This window comes from Oryx dammah, unplaced genomic scaffold (assembly GCF_014754425.2).
Source record: "Oryx dammah isolate SB20612 unplaced genomic scaffold, SCBI_Odam_1.1 HiC_scaffold_11229, whole genome shotgun sequence".
In the NCBI taxonomy this organism is placed as follows: domain Eukaryota; kingdom Metazoa; phylum Chordata; class Mammalia; order Artiodactyla; family Bovidae; genus Oryx; species Oryx dammah.
Window position 1 is genome coordinate 5,069,483 of NW_024080622.1, and position 22,181 is coordinate 5,091,663.

General features: G+C 39.6%; 1 protein-coding gene across 1 annotated transcript in view; it reads right to left on the bottom strand.

The window, feature by feature from the left end:
- Nucleotides 1-22,181, bottom strand: part of LOC120861171 (synaptotagmin-10) — a 114,514-nt gene that overhangs the window by 63,425 nt on the left and 28,908 nt on the right. Inside the window, exon 2 of the mRNA XM_040236824.1 lies at nt 15,160-15,517. Coding sequence (XP_040092758.1) covers nt 15,160-15,517 — 358 coding nt within the window. The remainder of the gene's footprint in view (nt 1-15,159; nt 15,518-22,181) is intronic.

Genomic DNA, 22,181 nt, shown 5'->3' on the forward strand with positions numbered 1-22,181 from the left:
ACAAGCTGGAATCAAGATTTCTGGGAGAAATATCAATAACCTCAGATATACAGATGACACCACCCTTATGGCAGAAAACGAAGAACTAAAGAGCTTCTTGATGAAAGTGAAAGAGGAGAGTGAAAAAGCTGACTTAAAACTCAACATTCAGAAAACTAAGATCATGACATCTGGTCCCATCACTTCATGGCAAAGATGGGAAAACAATGGAAACAGTGTCAGACTTTATTTTCTTTGGCTCCAAAATCACTGCAAATGGTGACTGCAGCCATGAGATTAAAAGAGAGTTGCTCTTAGGAAGAAAAGCTATGACCAGCCTAGACAGTATATTAAAAAACAGAGACATTACTTTGCTGACAAAGGTCCATCTAGTCAAAGCTATGGTTTTTCTAGTAGTCATGTATGGATATGAGAGTTGACTATAAAGAAAGCTGAGTGCTGAAGAACTGATGCTTTTGAACTGTGGTGTTGGAGAAGACTCTTGAGAGTCCCTTGGACTGCAAGGAGATCCAAACAGTTAAGCCTAAAGGAAATCAGTCCTGAATATTTATTGGAAGGACTGATGCTGAAACTGAAAATCCAATACTTTGGCCATCTTATGTGAATAATTGACTCATTGGAAAAGACCCTGATGCTGGGAAAAATTGAAGGCAGGAGGAGAAGGCGATGACTGAGGATGAGACAGCTGCATGGCATCACCGACTCAATGGACATGTGTTTGAGTGAGGTCTGGGAGTTGGTGATAGGCAGGGAAGTCTGGAGTGGTGCAGTCCATGGGGTCACAGAGTCGGACACAACTGAGCAACTGAACTGAACTGAATGTATGCGCGCACACACACACACAGATGCACATACCATTGTTGGTGTTGTTTAGTTGCTAAGTCGTGTCTGATTCTTTTGCAACCCCATTCGCTGTAGCCAACCAGGCTCCTCTGTCCATGGGAATTTCCAGGCAAGAATGCAAGAAGACTGGAGTGGGTTGCCATTTCCTGCTCCAGAGTATGTTCTTGACCCAGGGATCAAACTCAAGTCTCCAGCATTGGAAGGTGAATTCTTTACCCCTGAGCCATTAGGGAAGCCCTGCTCTATAAATATTGTTGAATAAATAAGTTAAAAATTTCCCCTGAAAACTTTAGCTATATGTTAACAATCCAATAATAAAAAAGCTGTTTGGAGAGGAAAAACTGTTTTTCTTCTCAATTATGCGATATAATGGTTAAAATTAATTTGAGTAACTTATCTTTATTCTGTTCAAGGAAATTTGTTCTTTCAGTTCAGTTCAGTTCAGTCGCTCAGTTGTGTCCGACTCTTTGCGACCCCGTGAATTGCTGCATGCCAGGCCTCCCTGTCCATCACCATGTCCCGGAGTTCACTCAAACTCATGTCCATTGAGTCGGTGATGCCATCCAGCCATCTCATCCTCTGTCGTACCCTTTTCATCCTGCCCCCAATCCCTCCCAGCATCAGAGTCTTTTCCAATGAGTCAACTCTTCGCATGAGGTGGCCAAAGTATTGGAGTTTCAGCTTTAGCATCATTCCCTCCAAAGAACACCCAGGGCTGATCTCCTTTAGAATGGACTGGTTGGATCTCCTTGCAATCCAAGGGACTCTCAGGAGTCTTCTCCACAGTTCAAAAGCATCAATTCTTCGGTGCTCAGCTTTCTTCACAGTCCAACTCTCACATCCATACATGACCACTGGAAAAACCATAGCCTTGACTAGACGGACCTTTGTTGGCAAAGTAATGTCTCTGCTTTTGAATATGCTATCTAGGTTGCTCATAACTTTTCTTCCAAGGAGTAAGTGCCTTTTAATTTCATAGCTGCAGTCACCGTCTGCAGTGATTTTGGAGCCCCCAAAGATAAAGTCTGACACTGTTTCCACTGTTTCCCCATCTATTTGCCATGAAGTGATGGGACCAGATGCCATGATCTTAGTTTTCTGAATGTTGAGCTTTAAGCCAACATTTTTACTCTCCCCGTAATAGAAACTAATAAAATGAATTATGGTATTCAGAAAATACTTGTCCCTTGACCTTTTATCATGTTAAAAAATGTTTATAAATCAAAATAAGAGATGATAAGCAATTGCTTTTGATGTATCATATATTTAAAGGAATGCATATGAAGTAATTAGGTTGAGAAATTTTTCTTGGTAGTTTTTTATCTACAAATAAAGTTCTGAGAACATAATATTTTATATTAAGAGAGTGGAACAATATAAAACCCTAAATTAAAAAAAAAAATCTTACAATAACATCTTGTCAGAATAATAAAACCAAGAATATTTTGTTTGGTATTGTTACATCCCCTATAAGGACTTTTGACCTTATAATTGTGTATTTTAGCTTTAACTTTCTATGTTCAACATGTCATTTAGGCTGTGCCTTAATTTTAAGTATGTTGATGTCTATCATGAGCCTCTCTCCTAGTGAGCTCAGCTAGGATTTGAAGAAAACTGTTAAAATCCTTCAAATGAATTTACCTACCACTCTGGGGCCCTTCTGTACTTTCACATCTCCTTGAGCATACGGCAAAGAGTGTATTGAAATATCCTATCTTCAAATTTATCTACCATTCCCCAACCCTTCCACTAGTATTCTTTATAATAGCAGAAAATAAGTTTTATTAATCTTTTCATGAATTTCATAATAATCACAAGCTGGGATTCAGGAAATATCTGTTGGAGTTTGTATGAAATGATTACTAAAAGATCTTATGACTAATAAAAGTCAACTTCCCAAGAATTATTTGTATTATGAAGAAGAGGGCCTAACCAATTTATGTGCGGTCCTGTGCTTAGTCACACAGTCATATCTGACTCTTTGCAACCCTACTGACTGTAGCCCCCCAGGCTCCTCTGTCTATATCAACTCTTCAGGCAAGATTACTGGAGTGGGTTGCCATGCCCTCCTCCAAGGGATCTTCCCAACTCAGGGACTGAACTCAGGTCTCCTACATTGCAGGCAGATTCTTTACACTCTGAGCCACCAGGGAAGCCCAAGAATCCTGGAGTGGGTAGCCTTTCCCTTCTCTAGAAGATCTTCCTGACCCAGGAATTGAACCGGAGTCTCCTGCATTACAATCAGATTCTTTATCAGCTGAGCTACCAGGGAAGCCCTAACCAATTTATAATTGGTGCTTATAAAGAGGAGATAATATTTATCAGTGTCATTAAACAAAATCTCCTAGTTTTTATACCTCATAAAGTTTTATTTCTGACCTTGGTTCAAAGAGCCACTCCATTTCAAAAGTTAGATTATATACCAAAAGCATATGTTTGCTAAAGGAGATTATTTAACCATCTCAAGCATCCGTACAGTATATTTTATAAATTGTTATTTCAAGGAGCTAGATATGGCTTATTTACCTTATATGCAGAGTACAATCATGCAAAATACTGGGCTGGAAGAATCACAAGCTGGAATCAAGACTGCCAGGAGAAATATCAATAACCTCAGATATGCATATGACACCACCCTAATGGTAGAAAAAAAGAGGAACTAAAGAATCTCTTGAAGGTGAAAGAGGAGAGTGAAAAAACTGGGTTAAAACTCAACACTCAAAAAACAAAGATGATGGTACCAGTCCCATTGTGTGTGCATGATAAGTTGCTTCAGTTGTGTCTGACTCTTTGCGACCCTCTTTGCAGCCCGCCGGAGAAGGCGATGGCACCCCACCCCAGTACTCTTGCCTGGAAAATCCCATGGACAGAAGAGCCTGGTAGGCTGCAGTCCATGGGGTTGCTAAGAGTCAGACACGACTTAGCGTCTTCACTTTCACTTTTCACTTTCCTGCACTGGAGAAGGAAAATGGCAACCCACTTCAGTGTTCTTGCCTGGAGAATCCCAGGAATGGCAGAGCCTGGTGGGCTGCCATCTATGGGATCGCACAGAGTCGGACACGACTGAAGCGAATTAGCAGTAGCAGTTGCAGCCCGCCTGGCTCTTGGGTCCATGGGATTCTCCAGGCAAGAATACGGAGTGGGTTGCCACTTCCTTCTCCAGGGGATCTTCCTAACCCAGGGATTGAACCCAGGTCTCCATTGTAGGTGGATTCTTTACCACTGAGCATGGCAAATAGATGGGGGAAAAGCGGAAACAATGACAGACTTTATTTTATTTGGCTCCAAAATCACTGCATATGGTGACTGCACCCATGAAGTTCAAAGATACATGTTCCTTTGAAGAAAAGCTTTGACAAACCTAGACTGCATGTTTAAAAGTAGAGACATCACTTTGCCAACAAAGATTTGTATAGTCAAAGCTATGGTTTTTCCAGGAGTCATGAATGGGCATGAGAGTTAGACCATAAAGGAGGCTGAGCACCAAAGAATTGATGCTTTAGAACTATGATGCTGAAGAAGACTCTTTAGAGTTGTTCGAACATCAAGGATATCAAACCAGTCAATTCTAAATTAAATCCACCTTGAATTTTCATTGGAAGGACTGATGCTGAAACTGAAGCTTCCTCCAATACTTTGACACCTGATGCCAAAGAGCTGACTTATTGGAAAAGACTGTGATACTGGGAAATGTTGAGGGCAGGAGGAGAAGAGGGTAACAGACAATGAAACAGATGGCTGGCGTCATCAATTCAATGGACATGAGTTTGAGTAAACTCCGTGAGATAGTGAAGGACAGGGAAGTCTGATGTGCTGCAGTCCATGGGGTCACAAAGAGTTGACACACTGAGTGAGTGAACAACAACAACAAATATAAAAATAAAAAAAAAAAAAAAAAAAAACAGATCTGAGGTTCTCCCATTGTTCTGATCACGATATCCTAGCTAGTTAAATATCTTCTAAATTCTCCGTTTCTGTAACATCTTGTTTCCCACTCTGTTCAGTATCTTGGAATGAAAATTGCAACTTTTGCTATCTTTTGAGAAGGATTTAATTGTTTAAAAATCTCTTAAAGAAAACTATGCAATTCAGTTTTATACATTTAAAAAATATTTTTACATAATTTATTTCTGAGTGTTCTTTCTAACTTTATTTGTGATGACTTTAAGAATTACTTTTCTAAGAAACCATGGCTAATGTGAATCCATCAGCACATATAAGTCAATGATTTCTTTAATTATTTTCAGTAGGTACTTAGAATCCTAACAGTGATTAACCAACATAATTTCTCATCCTCAACAAATTATTTTGACACTTACAATTCACCTCATTTCACAATAGTAATGAATGCATAGAAAATTGTTCCTTATACTCATCCTAGGGAGTTGACCTAAGATTAACCATCATTATTATCTCACCAGCTGATGATGTCTTTAAAGGAGGAAAGTGGAGAGATAATCAATGAAAATCATTCACTTGATGCTTTTTATGCACTTACACAGTGATGGAAATTGGGGCTCCCCTGGTGGCTCAGATGGTAAAGATCCACCTGCAATGCAGGTGTCCTGGGTTCAATCACTGGGTTGGGAAAATCCTCTGGAGAAGGGAATGGCTACCCTCTCCAGTATACTTTCCTGAAGAACTCCATGGACAGAGGAGCCTGGCAGGCTATAGTCCATGGGGTCACAAAGAGTCAGACATGACTGAGCAACTAACACTCCCAGTGTCTTTCAATGATGGAAAAAAAGAGCACATTAAAGTAGATTATATACACACTGGTTCTCTGAGAAATTATCCTATTAGATACGGCAATCAGCTAGAGCTCAACACTAAGACAATAGACAATTGCTAGACTGTAGATATGACTTTAAAGGACAATAACTGACAATTGGATAGAAAAGATTTATTTCCTTAAAGATCTTATAGTGAATAAAAGAGTTTGTCATTCTAGACAAGGGAAATGAGCACAGAATAAAGTTGAGATCTACAGGAGGATGATAAAAAGACCAAGCAACTTTCTACCTGGTAACCATAAAAGGCCCATTTGGATAAATAAGATGAAGTCATCAAACTCATTTACTGATTTTTTAAATTCAACAAATATATCCTGAATTACTACAGTGCTTTGTCTAGGTTTCAAGAGCAATGCAGAAGTGAAATCAGCAGATCTTCTGCCTAAGAAGGCTGGGCTATATGTGTGGGGCAATATGGACCTAAAACATTATAATGGCAGGTTGGCATCATCAGACACATGCATCAAACATCAAAAGTTTGAATGTCAAGTTTTTAGTCTAGGATTGTACTAGACTTGGAATGACAGAAGTGTCACAATATTTTTTATGAAATCTTAGATTGTTCCTTTATAACTTTTCTGTTTTCATTTTGTTGTTGTTTGCAACTTCCTGATTTTTATCATGCCTGAGCTACTATATTACTTTCAAAATAGATGTCTTTTTCTACAGCCTGCCCTACAAAATATTGTCAAATTAATTTTACTAAAACACAGCTCTTTAACCAAGAGACTCTTCTGACAAATATTTTTGACAGGACAGACCTTGAACAATTTGTCCATGATTTCAAGGCCTTCTCAGACTTTAATTCCAACTGACTTTATCTTCAATTATTCCTCAATAGACCTGTATTTTCTGATCAAAGTAACTTACCTGATGTTTTCATAGCAAGATTTCCTATTCTGTGTCTTTCCATATAAAATGTTTCCATCTGGAATTCATATCCTCTTCGAATGGCCATTTATGTGAATTTCTAGTTTCCTTTGGCCTCAGATCCATACCTCAACTGGCATGATTTTTCTATTCTCTTAAGTCCACATTTTCCATCACACAGTATGTACTTGTAATTTTGAATATTGTAATTTCTTAGGTTTCTTATCTTTCCGCATTATGTTGTGGATGTTTTTCTCAGTTCCCTAGAGTTGCAGATCAGATAGAGTATGCAGAATACCCTGAACATACTTAAAAGTTATATCTACTGAATATATCTACTATGTAAAACTACTGGATGAATGAAAAAGCAATTAAGATAGATGCTAGAATAATGTTAATAATAAGAAACACACAGACATCTGTTGGGCTACCAAGAGGCTGATGGGGTCAAATGTCCAAATATTTAAAAAGGAAGATGAGAACTTGAGAAATGTGATAGTTTCTAGCATGCTGTTAACCAATTAGAATATCACTTAAGGAGGGAGAGGTGTTCAGGATGGGGAACACAGGTATACCTGTGGTAGATTCATGGTGATGTATGGCAAAACCAATACAATATTGTAAAGTAATTAACCTCCAATTAAAATAAATAAGTTTATATTTTGAAAAAATAGAGACAACTAAAAGTTGAGAGACTATGATGCTTGTCATCTATTGTCTAAGCCAAATTAAAAGGAGTCCTGATACCAGACTTCAGTTCAGTTGAGTTCAATTGCTCAGTCGTGTCCGACTCTTTGCGACCCCATGAATCACAGCACGCCAGGCCTCCCTGTTCATCACCATCTCCCGGAGTTGACTCAGACTCACATCCATCGAGTCAGTGATGCCATTCAGCCATCTCATCCTCGGTTGTCCCCTTCTCCTCCTGCCCCCAATTCCTCCCAGCATCAGAGTGTTCAAATGAGTCAACTCTTTGCATGAGGTGGCAAAAGTACTGGAGTTTCAGCTTTAGCATCATTCCTTCCAAAGAAATCCCAGGGTTGATCTCCTTAAGAATGGACTGGTTGGATCTCCTTGCAGTCCAAGGGACTCTCAAGAGTCTTCTCCAACACCACAGTTCAAAAGCATCAATTCTTCGGGGCTCAGCTTTCTTCACAGTCCAACTCTCACATCCATACATGACCACTGGAAAAACCATAGCCTTGACTAGACAGACCTTAGTTGGCAAAGTAATGTCTCTGCTTTTGAATATGCTATCTAGGTTGGTCATAACTTTACTTCCAAGGAGTAAGCGTCTTTTAACTTCATGGCTGCAGTCACCATCTGCAGTGATTTTGGAGCCCAAAAAAATAAGGTCTGACAATGTTTCTACTGTTTCCCCATCTATTTTCCCATGAAGTGGTGGGACCGGATGCCATGATCTTCGTTTTCTGAATGTTGAGCTTTAAGCCAATTTGTTCGCTCTCCTCTTTCACTTTCATCAAGAGGCTTTTTAGTTCTTCTTCACTTTCTGCCATAAGGGTGGTGTTATGTGCATATCTGAGGTTATTGATATTTCTCCCGGCAATCTCGATTCCAGCTTGTGTTTCTTCCAGCCCAGCGTTTCTCATGATGTACTCTACATAGAAGTTAAATAAGCAGGGTGACAATATACAGCCTTGATGGACTCCTTTTCCTATTTGGAACCAGTCTGTTGTTCCATGTCCAGTTCTAACTGTTGCTTCCTGACCTGCATACAGATTTCTCAAGAGGCAGGTTAGGTGGTCTGGTATTCCCATCTCTTTCAGAATTTTCCACAGGTTATTGTGATCCACACAGTCAAAGGCTTTGGTGTAGTCAATAAAGCAGAAATAGATGTTTTTCTGGAACTCTCTTGCTTTTTCCATGATCCAGTGGATGTTGGCAATTTGATCTCTGGTTCCTCTGCCTTTTCTAAAACCAGCTTGAACATCAGGGAGTTCACGGTTCAGGTATTGCTGAAGCCTGGCTTGGAGAATTTTGAGCATTACTTTACTAGCATGTGAGGTGAGTGCAATTGTGTGGTAGTTGGAGCATTCTTTGGCATTGCCCTTCTTTGGGATTGGAATGAAAACTGACCTTTTCCAGTCCTGTGGCCACTGCTGAGTTTTCCAAATTTGCTGCCATATTGAGTGTAACACTTTCACAGCATCATCTTTCAGGATTTGAAACAGCTCAACTGGAATTCCATCACCTCCACTAGCTTTGTTCACAGTGATGCTTTCTAAGGCCCACTTGAGTTCACATTTCAAGATTTCTGGCTCTAGATTAGTGATCACATCATCATGATTATCTGGGTCGTGAAGATCTTTTTTGTACCGTTCTTCCATGTATTCTTGCCACCTCTTCTTAATATCCTCTGCTTCTGTTAGGTCCATACCATTTCTGTCTTTTATCGAGCCCATCTTTGCATGAAATGTTCCCTTGGTATCTCTAATTTTCTTGAAGAGATCTCTAGTCTTTCCCTTTCTGCTGTTTTCCTCTATTTCTTTGCATTGATTGCTGAAGAAGTCTTTATCTCTTCTTGCTATTCTTTGGAACTCTGATAAGATTCAGATGCTTATATCTTTCCCTTTCTCCTTTGCTTTTCACCTCTCTTCTTTTCACAGCTATTTGTAAGGCCTCTCCAGACAGCCATTTTGCTTTTTTGCATTTCTTTTCCATGGGGATGGTCTTGATCCTTGTCTCCTGTACAATGTCACGAACCTCATTCCATAGTTCATCAGGCACTCTATCAGATCTAGTCCCTTAAATCTATTTCTCACTTCCACTGTATAATCATAAGGGATTTGATTTAGGTCATACCTGAATGGTCAAGTCGTTTTCCCCACTTTCTTCAATTTAAGTCTGAATTTGGCAATAAGGTGTTCATGATCTGAGCCACAGTCAGCTCCTGGTCTTGTTTTTGCTGACTGTATAGAGCTTCTCCATCTTTGGCTGCAAAGAATAAAATCAATCTGATTTCAGTGTGGACCATCTGGTGATGTCCATGTGTAGAGTCTTCTCTTGTGTTGTTGGAAGAGGGTGTTTGCTATGACCAGTGCATTTTCTTGGCAAAACTCTATTAGTCTTTGCCCTGCTCCATTCTGCATTCCAAGGCCAAATTTGCCTGTTATTCCAGGTGTTTCTTGACTTCCTAATTTTGCATTCCAGTCCCCTATAATGAAAAGGACATCTTTTTTGGGTGTTAGTTCTAAAAGGTCTTGTAGGTCTTCATAAAACCATTCAACTTCAGTTTCTTCAGCATTACTGGTTGGGGCATAGACTTAGATAACTGTGATATTGAATGGTTTGCCTTGGAGATGAACAGAAATCATTCTCTCGTTTTTGAGATTGCATCCAAGTACTGCATTTCAGACTCTTTTGTTGACCATGATGGCTACTCCATTTCTTCTGAGGGATTCCTGCCCGCAGTAGTAGATATAATGGTCATCTGAGTTAAATTCACCCATTCCAGTCCATTTCAGTTCACTGATTCCTAGAATGTCAACATTCACCCTTGCCATCTCTTGTTTGACCACTTCCAATTTGCCTTGATTCATGGACCTGACATTCCAGTTTCTTATGCAATATTGCTCTTTACAGCATCGGATCTTGTTTCTATCACCAGTCACATCCACAACTGGGTATTGTTTTTGCTTTGGCTCCATCCCTTCATTCTTTCTGGAGTTATTTCTCCACTGTGCTGCGACCGACACACTGAGCGCAGGCGGCTGCAAGCCGGCCAACTGAGCGGGACCGAGAGAAGCTACCCCACGTCCAAGGTCAGGGGCAGCAGCCTAGAATGCCAGGCTGCGACGGTGCAGGAATGGCTGAGAGGAATCACCCTGCATCTGAGGTCAGGGGCGGCGGCTGAGAGGATCTACCCCGAGTCCGAGGTCAGGGGCAGCAGTGGGAGGAGACACCCCACGTCTGAGGTCAGGGTGGCGGCTGGGAGGAGACACCCCACATCTGAGGTCAGGGTGGCGGCCGAGAGGAGACACCCCACGTTCGAGGTCAGGGTGGTGGCTGGAAGGAGCTACCCCGTGTCCGAGGCCAGTGGTGGCTGGGAGGAGACACCCCACGTCTGAGGTCAGGGGCGGCCAGGAGAAGCCACCTTGCAGCCGAGGCCATGGGCGGTGACCCTGAGGAGCCACCCCAAGCTCGAGCCCAAGGCCAGGGCCAGCGGCCCGGAGGAGCAACCCAAGGAGTGGTGGCTGTGCAGGCACAGGAGGGCCTAGAGGAGCTATCCCACGCTGAAGGTCAGGAACAGCAGTGGTAAGGAGATACCCCTCGTCCAAGGTAAGGAGCAGCGGCTGTGCTTTGCTGGAGCAGCCGTGAAGAGATACCCCACGCCCAAGGTAAGAGAAACCCAAGTAAGATGGTAGGTGTTGCAAGAGGGCATCAGAGGGCAGACACACTGAAATCATACTACTCACAGAAAACTAGTCAATCTAATCACACTAGGACCACAGCCTTGTCTAACTCAATGAAACCAAGCCATGCCTGCGGGGCAACCCAAGACGGGCGGGTCATGGTGAAGAGGTCTGACAGAATGTGGCCCACTGGAGAAGGGAATGGCAAACCACTTCAGTATTCTTGCCTTGAGAACCCCATGAACAGTATGATACCAGACTAGAGCTGGGATATCCTAATAAGGTGAGGGAACCAAGCATTAAAGTTAAATTACTGTGTGGATTGGTGGGGTAGAGTTCCTGATATTGCCAGACTTCAATGAAAAGTTAGCATTTGAGCAGAATAATCCAATTTATAATAATGTGCCCTCAAGCTCTTTGTCTGTATAATAAACAGAAATTTCCCCTTCCTCTCTATATAAAGGTAATTAATATGAGAAGTAATTAATATATATGAGGAGTTTTGAGAAATAGAAATAATCAAGTTTTCTGCAAGAAATTCATCCCAAGGTCAAACAGATTAAAATCATGACTAGCTATTCATGATAACCACATATAATTTCACATTTCTACCTGAGCAGAGTGAGCAGGAAGATGCCCTCATTCTCCAACCTCCAAGCTACCTGTCCTCAGTGGACTTTGTAACCATCTTTTTTTCTGTTAAACTTTTTATTTTGCATTGGGGTAGAGCTGATTAATAATATCATGATAGTTTCAGGTGAACAGTGAAGGGACTCAGTCACACATATACATGTATCCATTCTCCCCCAAACTCCTCTCCTGTCCAAGCTGTCACATAACACTAAACAGAGTTCCATGTGCTATACAGCAGGTCCTTGTTTGTAACATCTTTGATTGTGAAAAAACCATAACTCCTTGGCTTTAACTCTAAAAATGTGTTCCATCAATCTGGATAAATGTGAGTTCTAATTTTCAGCAGCTGCATTTCTTTAGGAAATTTTAAAAATCTGTCTGGGTTTCAGTTAACTCACAAGAAATAGGAATAATTAATAATATTAACTTCATGCAGGCTGGTGGAGGATTAGCAGGAAGGATGCTGGTATGGTGACTAAACTGCAAGCACTCAAAACTGATATTTTATTTTCTTCCTTCCCCAATCTCTCATAAACAAGGAAATTCAAAGAGGTCAATGATATCAAGCTTGTAAAGTAAAATAAAGTAAAAATTAAAATTAGAAAAAAGCTATGAATCTGTATTATACTTTTTCTCTTAAACAATATGAGACATATGTACAATGCCATCTTTTTGTTTAAGATTAAGAGAAACAAGGATTTTTTTCTGATTTAATTTCCTATAATTACTGAGAAATTCCTGGAGTATGAAATGGCAACCCACACCCGTATTCTTGCCTGGAAAATTCCATGGACAGGAGCCTCATGGGCTACAGTCCATGGGGTCACAAAGAGTCAGACATGACTCAGTGACTCACTGACTGAGAAATTTAGTGCTAAAATGACGTGTTGTCACTCTCTACTGTATTTTATTTCTAGACAGCAATTCTGCATCCAAAATCAATTCTTCAAACGTGTGTTCTCAGTATGTATTCTTTCATTCTCCCCTAGCTAGTGATAATTGGATAGCTAGTGATAATTGGATAAGTTGTATGTTTACATTCAACAGATAATCTTTTGGAGATAGTGTTTTATTTTTCTGAAGTTTCCAAAAAAATTGAGCAAAGAAAGGCAAGTTATTCTTATTGTACATGCTCAGTCATTCAATTGTGTCTAACTCTCTGCAACCCATGGACTGCAGCCTGCCAGGCTACTCTGTCCATGGAATTTTCCAGGAAAGAACACTGGAGTGGGTTATCATTTCATACTCCAAGACATTTTCCTGACCCAGGGTATGAACCCACTATTTCTGTGTCTCCTGCATTGGTAGGCAGATTATCACCTGAGAAGCCCAAGTTATCTTCATTAATTGAGTGTCTTTATTTGGGGTGCACTTATCCACTAAAAGATTTGAATAATTCTCAACACTAAGTTGATATATAGTCTCAGACAGTAGCAATATTTTTTAAAAATGTCTTATAGATTAATTGAATATTTGTACCCTGAAATTTCTGAGTATGTTAAGGCTTTATTAAATATCATATTTGGCCACAGTTTGAAGTTTTGATAGTAATGATAATCAAGTAACCACATGAAATAAATTTAAAGCATTTTTTCCTATAAGTATAAAGAAGAAGCATATGTAATAATTATTTTAGAATTAACTATCTATAAATCAATTTAAATTAATGCATACTGGATCATAAAAGTGAATGAATGCAGCGCTCAGGAAAACCTGTCAACATAATAAGTAAACACGAAGCACATCTAGGTTATAAAATTTAAATAGCTTGAAAAGTATAACACTTCCATTCATCTTCCTTACCCCAAAGTTTCTCATCCCTGAAGTAACAATTATTCTTACTTATCTCACTGGAATTTATCTCAGAAAGAAGATGGTTTATTTATAGATACAATCCTTTTTTAAAAAATTTTACAAAAGATATATTGAATATTCTTTCAATCCTAGTAGCAAACATGACCCTTGTAATTTTTCAACTTGATAGATTTCCAAATCCACAAAAAGTATGTCATGTCAATACTTGTGGCAGATTCATGTTGATGTATAGCAAAACCAATACAATATTGTAAAGTAATTGACCTCCAATTAAAATAAATAAATTTATATTAAAAGAAAGAAATACAGAAAGCATAAATGCATCTTTGATTTAGAGAGATAGGAATGTAAGATTAGGAAGTCAATTGTTTGGCAGAAAACATCACTTACCCCCATTGCTTTTGATTTTTACCGTGTCCCTAGAGTACTGGAGAAGGCAATGGCAACCCACTCCAGTACTTTTGCCTGGAAATGCCCATGGACGGACAAGCCTGGTAGGCTGCAGTCTATGGGGTCTCTAAGAGTTGGGCAGGACAGAGCGACTTCACTTTCACTTTTCACTTTCATACATTAGAAAAGGAAATGGGAACCCACTCCAGCATTCTTGCCTGCAGAATCCCAGGGACAGAGGAGCCTAGTGGGCTGCCGTCTATGGGACTGCACAGAGTCGGACACTACTAAAGTGACTTAGCAGCAGCAGCAGCAGGGTAAAACTGTTACGTCTGGGAATCAGAGAAATACTGCTACTGTTAGACCATTATTATCAGAAACACTGCTACTATTATAATAACATGTTGGTTTTTCATGTTAAAGACTGAAGACCTTGCTGCTGCTGCTGCTAAGTCGCTTCAGTCGTGTCCGACTCTGTGCGACCCCATAGACGGCAGCCCACTAGGTTCCCCCGTCCCTGGGATTCTCCAGGCAAGAATAGTGGAGTGGGTTGCCATTTCCTTCTCCAATGCATGAAAGTGAAAAGTGAAAGTGAAGTCGCTCAGTCATGTCCGACTCTTCGTGACTCCATGGACTGCAGCCCACCAGGCTCCTCCGTCCATGGGATTTTCCAGGCAAGAGTACTGGAGTGGGTTGCAGTAGAAAAAAATCTTTTCATAAGAATCTTTTTCCCATTTACAGTTAACACAATTTGAAATACACTATAGCAAATTATATTTGTCCAACTAAACTTTTGCTGATTTTTCCAGGCTGAATTAAAATGTACCTCCTTAAAATGTATCACTTTAAGGAGGCTTCCCTCTGCCTTCCCTTCATGTACACTCTTGCTATGCTCATGATACTCACCAAAGCTGTTATGCAATTTACCATAATAGTTTGGTCTTTGAGTTCCAATAAGCAATGAAATTTTCTAGCAGTTTATGGTATAGGTGCTAAACAAGTGTAAACTAAACATTAGCCTCTGTTACTCAGTTTTGATTGTGAACTTGTAGGTGATTTAATGGACCACAAGGCAAATGGCTGACTTATTTATTGGTTGTATTAAACTAAATCAAAAGACTGGAAATCAACCAAAAATATTTCAAAGGAAAAAGCCAATAAATAAGTATCTAATTAGATTATTTTAATGAAATCTCTACCTTTCACGGTACCACTCTCTGTCTGACTTTGTCCTCAATTTCTTTCTCTTCATCCCTATTTATTCTATCCTATCAATTCCCTCCTTACCCTATTATTTATTTTCCTCTGTCTTTCTCATTTCTCTTGTTTGTCTTTTCTCCTTTCCCACCTCAGTTTTTCTCCCTTAGAAAATCACATATAACACACACAAATACAGACACACACACAGTCCAAATAGTTTTGTTTATTTCATTTTTCCTTACCGGGATGAAGATGTAGGCTCAGTTGTTTGTCTTTGCACACGTGCATGTTTAATTAAATGTTCTTTTACAGCAGTTTGGACTTCGGCTGGGATATCAGGGGAAGTGTGGCTGATTTTTATTGCAGGCTCAATAACTTTTAGTGCTGGTTCTCCATTTTCTTTAATCTCTTTTTTCTCTTCAGTCTCAAAAACTTCAGTGGGAGCACTTGACATGCTCTGTGGAAGGGTGCTGACATTGGAAGTCATGGGTTTGCTCTTCCAGAAAGGCCAGCATAACTTCCAGAAGACAAAAAGTGAAACAACCAACAAGGCCAGGCCACAAAAGCTGACAACAACTGCTAACAGGCTGACTGAAATATCTGGAAAAAAATTACAATGTAGGAGAAATATTAAGTCATTGATAATGTATATAGTAGAGCAGTAATTGTGTGATAATGTGATATTATGGTTATTATTAATAGTATGCTGATTTAGAGTTTCAAAAATATACTTTTAAATACTTTTGTAAGGAGGAAATATTAATAATTATGTTTGTTCTCTATGTTTGCATCTCATTCCTGCCCTGGAAATAGGTTCATCTATACCATCGATGACATAGATGGGTGGGATGGGGGGAGGTGGGAAGGAGGTCCAAGAGAGAGAGGAAATATGTATATTTACATATTAATATGTTCATTCACTTCATTGAACAGAGGAAACTAACATAATATTGTAAAGCAATTATACTCCAACTATATATACAGTTGGAGTATAATATATATATATATTCAAAGGAAACAATTGAAAAATTTTATCCCAGGAAGTTTCCAGTTGTATACAAGAAAAGCATGATATATACATATTATTTCCAAGTATAGTACAAGGGGGTCCGAGAGTTCACAAAATGAAGGTTAGCTCCTTGCAACCTACCTTGAAGTCATGAAGCTTAACATGCTCTAAGACTGTATATAACAAGAAAGCCTTCTGTTGGCTTCATCTTTGATCTACAGATGCAACCTTCTTATTCTCTAAGCAGTAATAATGTTAAATATTTGTATAAGCTGCTTTCTGTGGTCTGTCTAAATGAGAATGTGTGCGTGCTAAGCAGCTTCAGCCATGTCTGACATTTTGTGACCCTATGGATCATAGCTTGCCAGGCTCCTCTGTCCATAGGATTCTCCAGGCAAGAATACTGGAGTGAGTTGCCATGCCCTTCTCCAGGGAACCTTCCCAACCCAGGGATTGAACTCATGTCTCTTATGTCTCTTGCACTGGCAAGCAGCATCTTTACCACTAGCACCACCTGGGACACATTACTAATAGAGAATGAGTACACAATTAGTTGTATTTTCAAACTCCATGTGTGTGTGTGCACTCAGTCGCTCAGTTATGTTGGAGTCTTTGTGTCCCCATGGGCCCACCAGGCCTTTTTGTTCATGGAATTTTCCAGGAAAGAATACTGGAGCAGGTTGCCATTTCCTACTCCAAGGATCTTCCCAACCCAGGAATCAAACCAGCATGCATCTCTTGCACTTCCTGCTTTAGCAGGCAGATTCTTTACCACTGTGCTACCTGGGAAACCCCTCTTCAAACTCCATAGGTCCTTTCTAATAAGGTTGAGTGCTCCTAACTTCTGAAGTCCAAAATTGGTTAATAATTTGCTAAGGAATTTTAAAATATTCTTATTTTAAAATAATTACAAAATTAATATATGTGTAAAATAATTAAAAGGAATACAATAAAAAGTTAATAAGATTATATAAATAAATAAATGGGAGAGAAGTCACAAATCTCTCATGCAAAATCATGCCCAGGAGTTTATGTAGATACTCTGCCCTCAAGGAAGTGGAAAACAGCTCTCCACTCCTTAACTGTAGGATGTACAAAGTGACTTCCTCCTAATGAGTACTTCCTCCTACTGAGTACCTAATGAGTACCTTTTGTATGAAAAGGGGAAAAATGGTATAGTTTTACACAAGAGACATCTGAAAAATACAAACCTCATCCAGGTGATCAAGGGGAACATCAACAGTGACAAATCATGTCAATAGCCTTGATAATGATGTGATGAATATGGCACATTATCTCTGTGATCTTTCTCCCCAAATTAATAGCCCAGATCTAATCATGAAAAAAAATATGAAAATTCGAGTATAGGGACATTCTACAAAACACCTGACCAGTAGTCTTCAAAACCCAATGTTGTCAAAAAAAGAAAGTCTGAGAAACTGTCATACTGTCATAACTCAGAGAGACTAAGGAGACATGATAATTAAATGTGATATGGTAATCTAGATGGAATTATCCTAGATAGTCTCCTGGAATAAAAAATAAAGAACATTATGAAAAAGGAAATCTGAATAAAGTATGGACTTCAGTTAACAATGTATCAATACTAGTTCAGCAACTATAACCAAATACATTAGTATTTCACATACTAATGTAAAATGTTAATGATAGGAGCAGCTGAGTGTGGAGCAACTTTAAGTACATCGACAACAGTTTCAAAAAGTAAAATCCATTGAAACATGTTAAGAATATCCCTCTACCAATTTCCATTTTCACCTTCCTAAAATTACAAATGTTAGCAATCTGGTGCTGCAGCACTCTTAAAGTTTGGAAGACTAAATAGATATCCCACAAAGAATTTTTCTAGACTTAGATAACCATATACTTTATTTCATAACTTTGTTTAGCATCAGTGTCAAATATAAGTCTTAATTTCTTTTGTTTCTCTGTTTTAAATAAAAGATGTTAGGGATATAACATAGACTGAATTGTGTCTGTCCCTCCACCACCTCCAAATTCATATGTTAAAGTCCTAACACCCAGGACCTCAGAATATAACTATATTTGGAGATGGGCCTTTTGAATTAGTAATTAAGACAAAATGAGGTCATATGAATGAGCCCTAGTGCAATATATCTGAGGTCCTTATAAGAAGAGGAGATTAAGACAAAGAGAGTCATAGAAGGAAGACCATGTAAAGGCCCAAGGAGAAGGTAACCATCAAGAAGCCAATGGGGAGAGGACTCGGAAGAAATCTACCCTCCTGACAGCTTATCTCAGACTTCTACTTTTCAAAACTCTGAGGAGTAAGTTTCTGTTGTTTAAGTGACGCATTGTAGTACTTGGTTATGGAAGCCTTAGCAAACTAAAGAACAAATCTAATTTCTTTTAATCACCATTGTAAAACACCACTCCTCGAAAAGAACCAGTAACCTCAGTTTGGTGTGAATCTGTCCAGTCCAAGCACTAATAAATAAAAATATCTCTTAAGTAATCATAAAGTATAGAATTTTAAATATAGAATAAAATATAGAATTTCACTGGAGGAAGAAATGATAACCCACTCTAGTATTCTTGCCTAGAGAATCCCATGAACAGTATGAAAAGGCAAAAAGATATGATACCATAACATGAGCCCCCAAGATCAAAAGATGTCCAATATGCTACTGGGGAACAGCAGAGAACAATTACTAATAGCTCCAGAAAGAATGAAGTGGCAGGGCCACAGCAGAAATGATGCTCAGCTGTGGATGCACCTGGTGGTGAAAGTAAAGTCCAATGCTATAAAGAACAATATTGCATAGGAACCTGGAATGTTGGCCCAAGAATCAAGGTAAATTGGAAGTGGTCAAAAAGGAGATGGAAAGAGTGAACATTGATATCTTTGAAATCAGTGAACTGAAATGGACAGGAATGGGAAATTTTAATTCAGATGACCATTATATCTACTATTGTGGGCAAGAATTCCTTAGAAGAAATGGAGTAGCCCTCATAGTCAACAAAAGATTCTGAAATGCAGTACTTGGGTGCAAGCTCAGAGAGAATGATCTCAGTTCATTTCCAAGACAAATCATTTAATATCACAGTAATCCAAGTCTGTGCCCCAAATATTAATGGTGAAGAATTTGACGCTGACTGGTTATGAAGACCTACCACACCTTCTAGAACAAAAAGCAAAAGATGTCCTTTTCATTATATCAGACTGGAATGCAAAAGTCAAGAGATACCCAGAATAACCAGTAAGCTAGGCCTATGAGTATAAAATGACACAGGACAAAGTTTAACAGAGTTTTTCCAAGAGAACACACTGGTCATAGCAAACACCCTTTTCCAACATACCAAGAGACATGGACATCACCAAGTGGTCGATATGGAAATCAGATCAATTATGTTCTTTGCAGCTGAAAATGGAGAGCTATATACAGTCAGCTAAAACAAGACCTGGGATTTCTTTGGAAGGAATGATGCTAAAGCTGAAGCTCCAGTACTTTGGACACCTCATGCGAAGAGTTGACTCATTGGAAAAGACTCTGATGCTGGGAGGGATTGGGGGCAGGAGGAGAAGGGGACGACCCAGGATGAGATGGCTGGATGGCATCATGGACTCGATGGACGTGAGTCTGGGTGAGCTCCGGGAGATGGTGATGGACAGGGAGGCCTGGTGTGCTGCGATTCATGGGGTCACATAGAGTCGGACACGACTGAGCGACTGAACTGAACTGAAAACAAGACCTGTAGTTGGCCCAAATCATGAGCTCCTTATTATAAAATTCAAGCTTAAATGGAAGAATGTAAGGGAAACCACTAGATCATTCAGTGAAAATGTTAGTCATTCATGGTATGACCTAAGTCAAATCCCTTGTGATATACAGTGGAGGTAACAAAGAGATTCAAGGGAGTAGATCTGATAGAGTGCCTGAATAATGCAGAGATTTGTAACATTGTACAGGAGGCAGTGACCAAACTATTCCAGAGAAAAAGAAATGCAAGAAGACAAAGTGGTTGTCTGAGGAGGCTTTACAAATAGCTAAGGAAAGAATAGAAGTGAAGGGCAAAGGAGAAAGGGAAAGATATATCCAACTGAATGCAGAATTCCAGAAAATAACAAGGTGAGACAAGAAGGCCTTCTTAAATGAATGATTCAAAGAAATAGGGGGAAATAGTGGAATGGGAAAGATGAGAGGTCTCAAGAAAATTAGAGATATAAAGGGAATATTTCATACAAGAATGGGCACAATAAAGGAGAGAAATGGTAAGGACTTAATAGAAGCAGAAGATTAAGAAGAAATGGCAAGAATACTCAGAAAGGTGTTAATGACCCAGAGAAGTACTGTGGTTTGATCACTCATCTAAAGCCAGAAATCCTGGAGTGAGAAGTAAAGCGGGCCTTAGGAACCCTTACTATGAACAAAGTTAGTGGAGGTGATAGAATTCCAGCTGAGCTACTTAAAACCCTAAAAGATGTTGTTGCTGTTAAAGCACTATGAGTGTAGCACTTTTCCAAATTTGGAAAACTCGGCAGTGGCCATAGGGCTGGAAAAAGTCTGATTTCATTCCAGTCCTAAAGAAGGGTAATGTCAAAGAATATTCAAATTACTGCACAATTGCACACATCTCACACACTAGCAAAGTAATGCTCAAAATTCTCCAAGCCAGGCTTCAACAGTATGTGAACTGTGAAATTCCAGATGTTCAAACTGGATTTAGAAAGGCAGAAGAACCAGAGATCAAATTGCCAACATTTGTTGGATTGTGGAGAAAGCATTGGGGTTCCAGAAAAACATCTATTTCTGCTTCATTGACTAAAGGCTTTGACAACGTGGATCACAACGAACTGTGGAAAATTCTTAAAGATATGGGTATACCAGACCACCTTACCTGTCTCCTGAGAAACCCATATGCAGGTCAAGAAGCAACAGTTAGAACTGGACATGGAAAAACTCCATGTATTTGTGCATGCTATGTCGCATCAGTTGTGTCCGACTCTTTAAAACCCTATTGAAACTGTGGCCTGCCGGGCTCCTCTGCCCATGGGATTCTCCAGGCAAGAATACTGGAGTAGGTTGCCATGCCCTCCTGCAGGGGATCTGCCCAACCCAGGGATCAAATCTGTATCTCCTGGGGCTCCTGCATGCAGGCAGATTCTTTATACTGAGCCACCAGAGAAGCCCACATGTATGGAAAAACTGACCAGTTCAAAATTGGGAAAGGAATACAACAAAGCTGCACATTGTTAACTTTCTTATTTAACTTATATTCAGAGTACATCATAGAAAATACTAGGCTAGATGAATCACAAGCTGGAATTGAGATGTTTGGGAGAAATAACAACAACCTCAGATATGCAGATGATACCACTTTAATGGCAGAAAGTGAAGAGGAACTAAAGAACCTCTTGATGAAGGTGAAAAAGGAGAGTGAAAAAGCTGACTTAAAACTCATCATCAAAAAACTAGGTCCTATCACTTCATGGCAAATAGATAAGGGGAAATGTGGAAACAGGATCAGATTTCACTTTCTTGGGCTCCAAAATCAATGTGGATGGTGATTGTATCCATGATATTAAAAGACACTTGCTCCTTGGAAGAAAAGCTATGTCAAACCTAGACAGTGTATTAAAAAGCAGAGATATCACTTTGTTGACGACAATCTGTGTAGTCAAAGCTATGGTTTTTCCCGCAGTCATGTTTGGATGAGCTGGATCATAAGAGTTGGACCATGAGTGTTGGACCATAAAGGCTGATCACTGAAGAATTGATGCTTAAGACCTGCGGTGTTGGAGAAGACTCTGGAGAGTCCCTTGGGCAGCAAGAAGATCAAAACAGTCAGTTCTAAAGGAAATCCATCCTGAATATTCATTGGAAGGACTGATGCTGAAGCTGAAGCTGAAGCTCCAAAACCTTGGCCACCTGATGCAAAGAGCTGACTCATTGGAAAAGACACTGATGCTGAGAAAGACTGAGGGCAGGAGGAGAAGTGGGTGACAGAGGATGAGATGGTTGGATGGTATCACTGGCTCAGTGGACATGAGTTTAAGCACACTTAGGGAGATAGTGATGGACAGAGAACCCTAGTTTGCCTCAGTTCATGGTTTCTTGAAGAGTCAGACATGACTTAATGGCTGAACAACAACAACAATGGATATTTCAAAATAGAACCCAGACTCACTAACAAAATATCATGTAAGTTTACCAGTTCCTACAATTTCAGAGAAATATTATTTTACTTTTATTTTTATTGACCTGATAGGGAAAT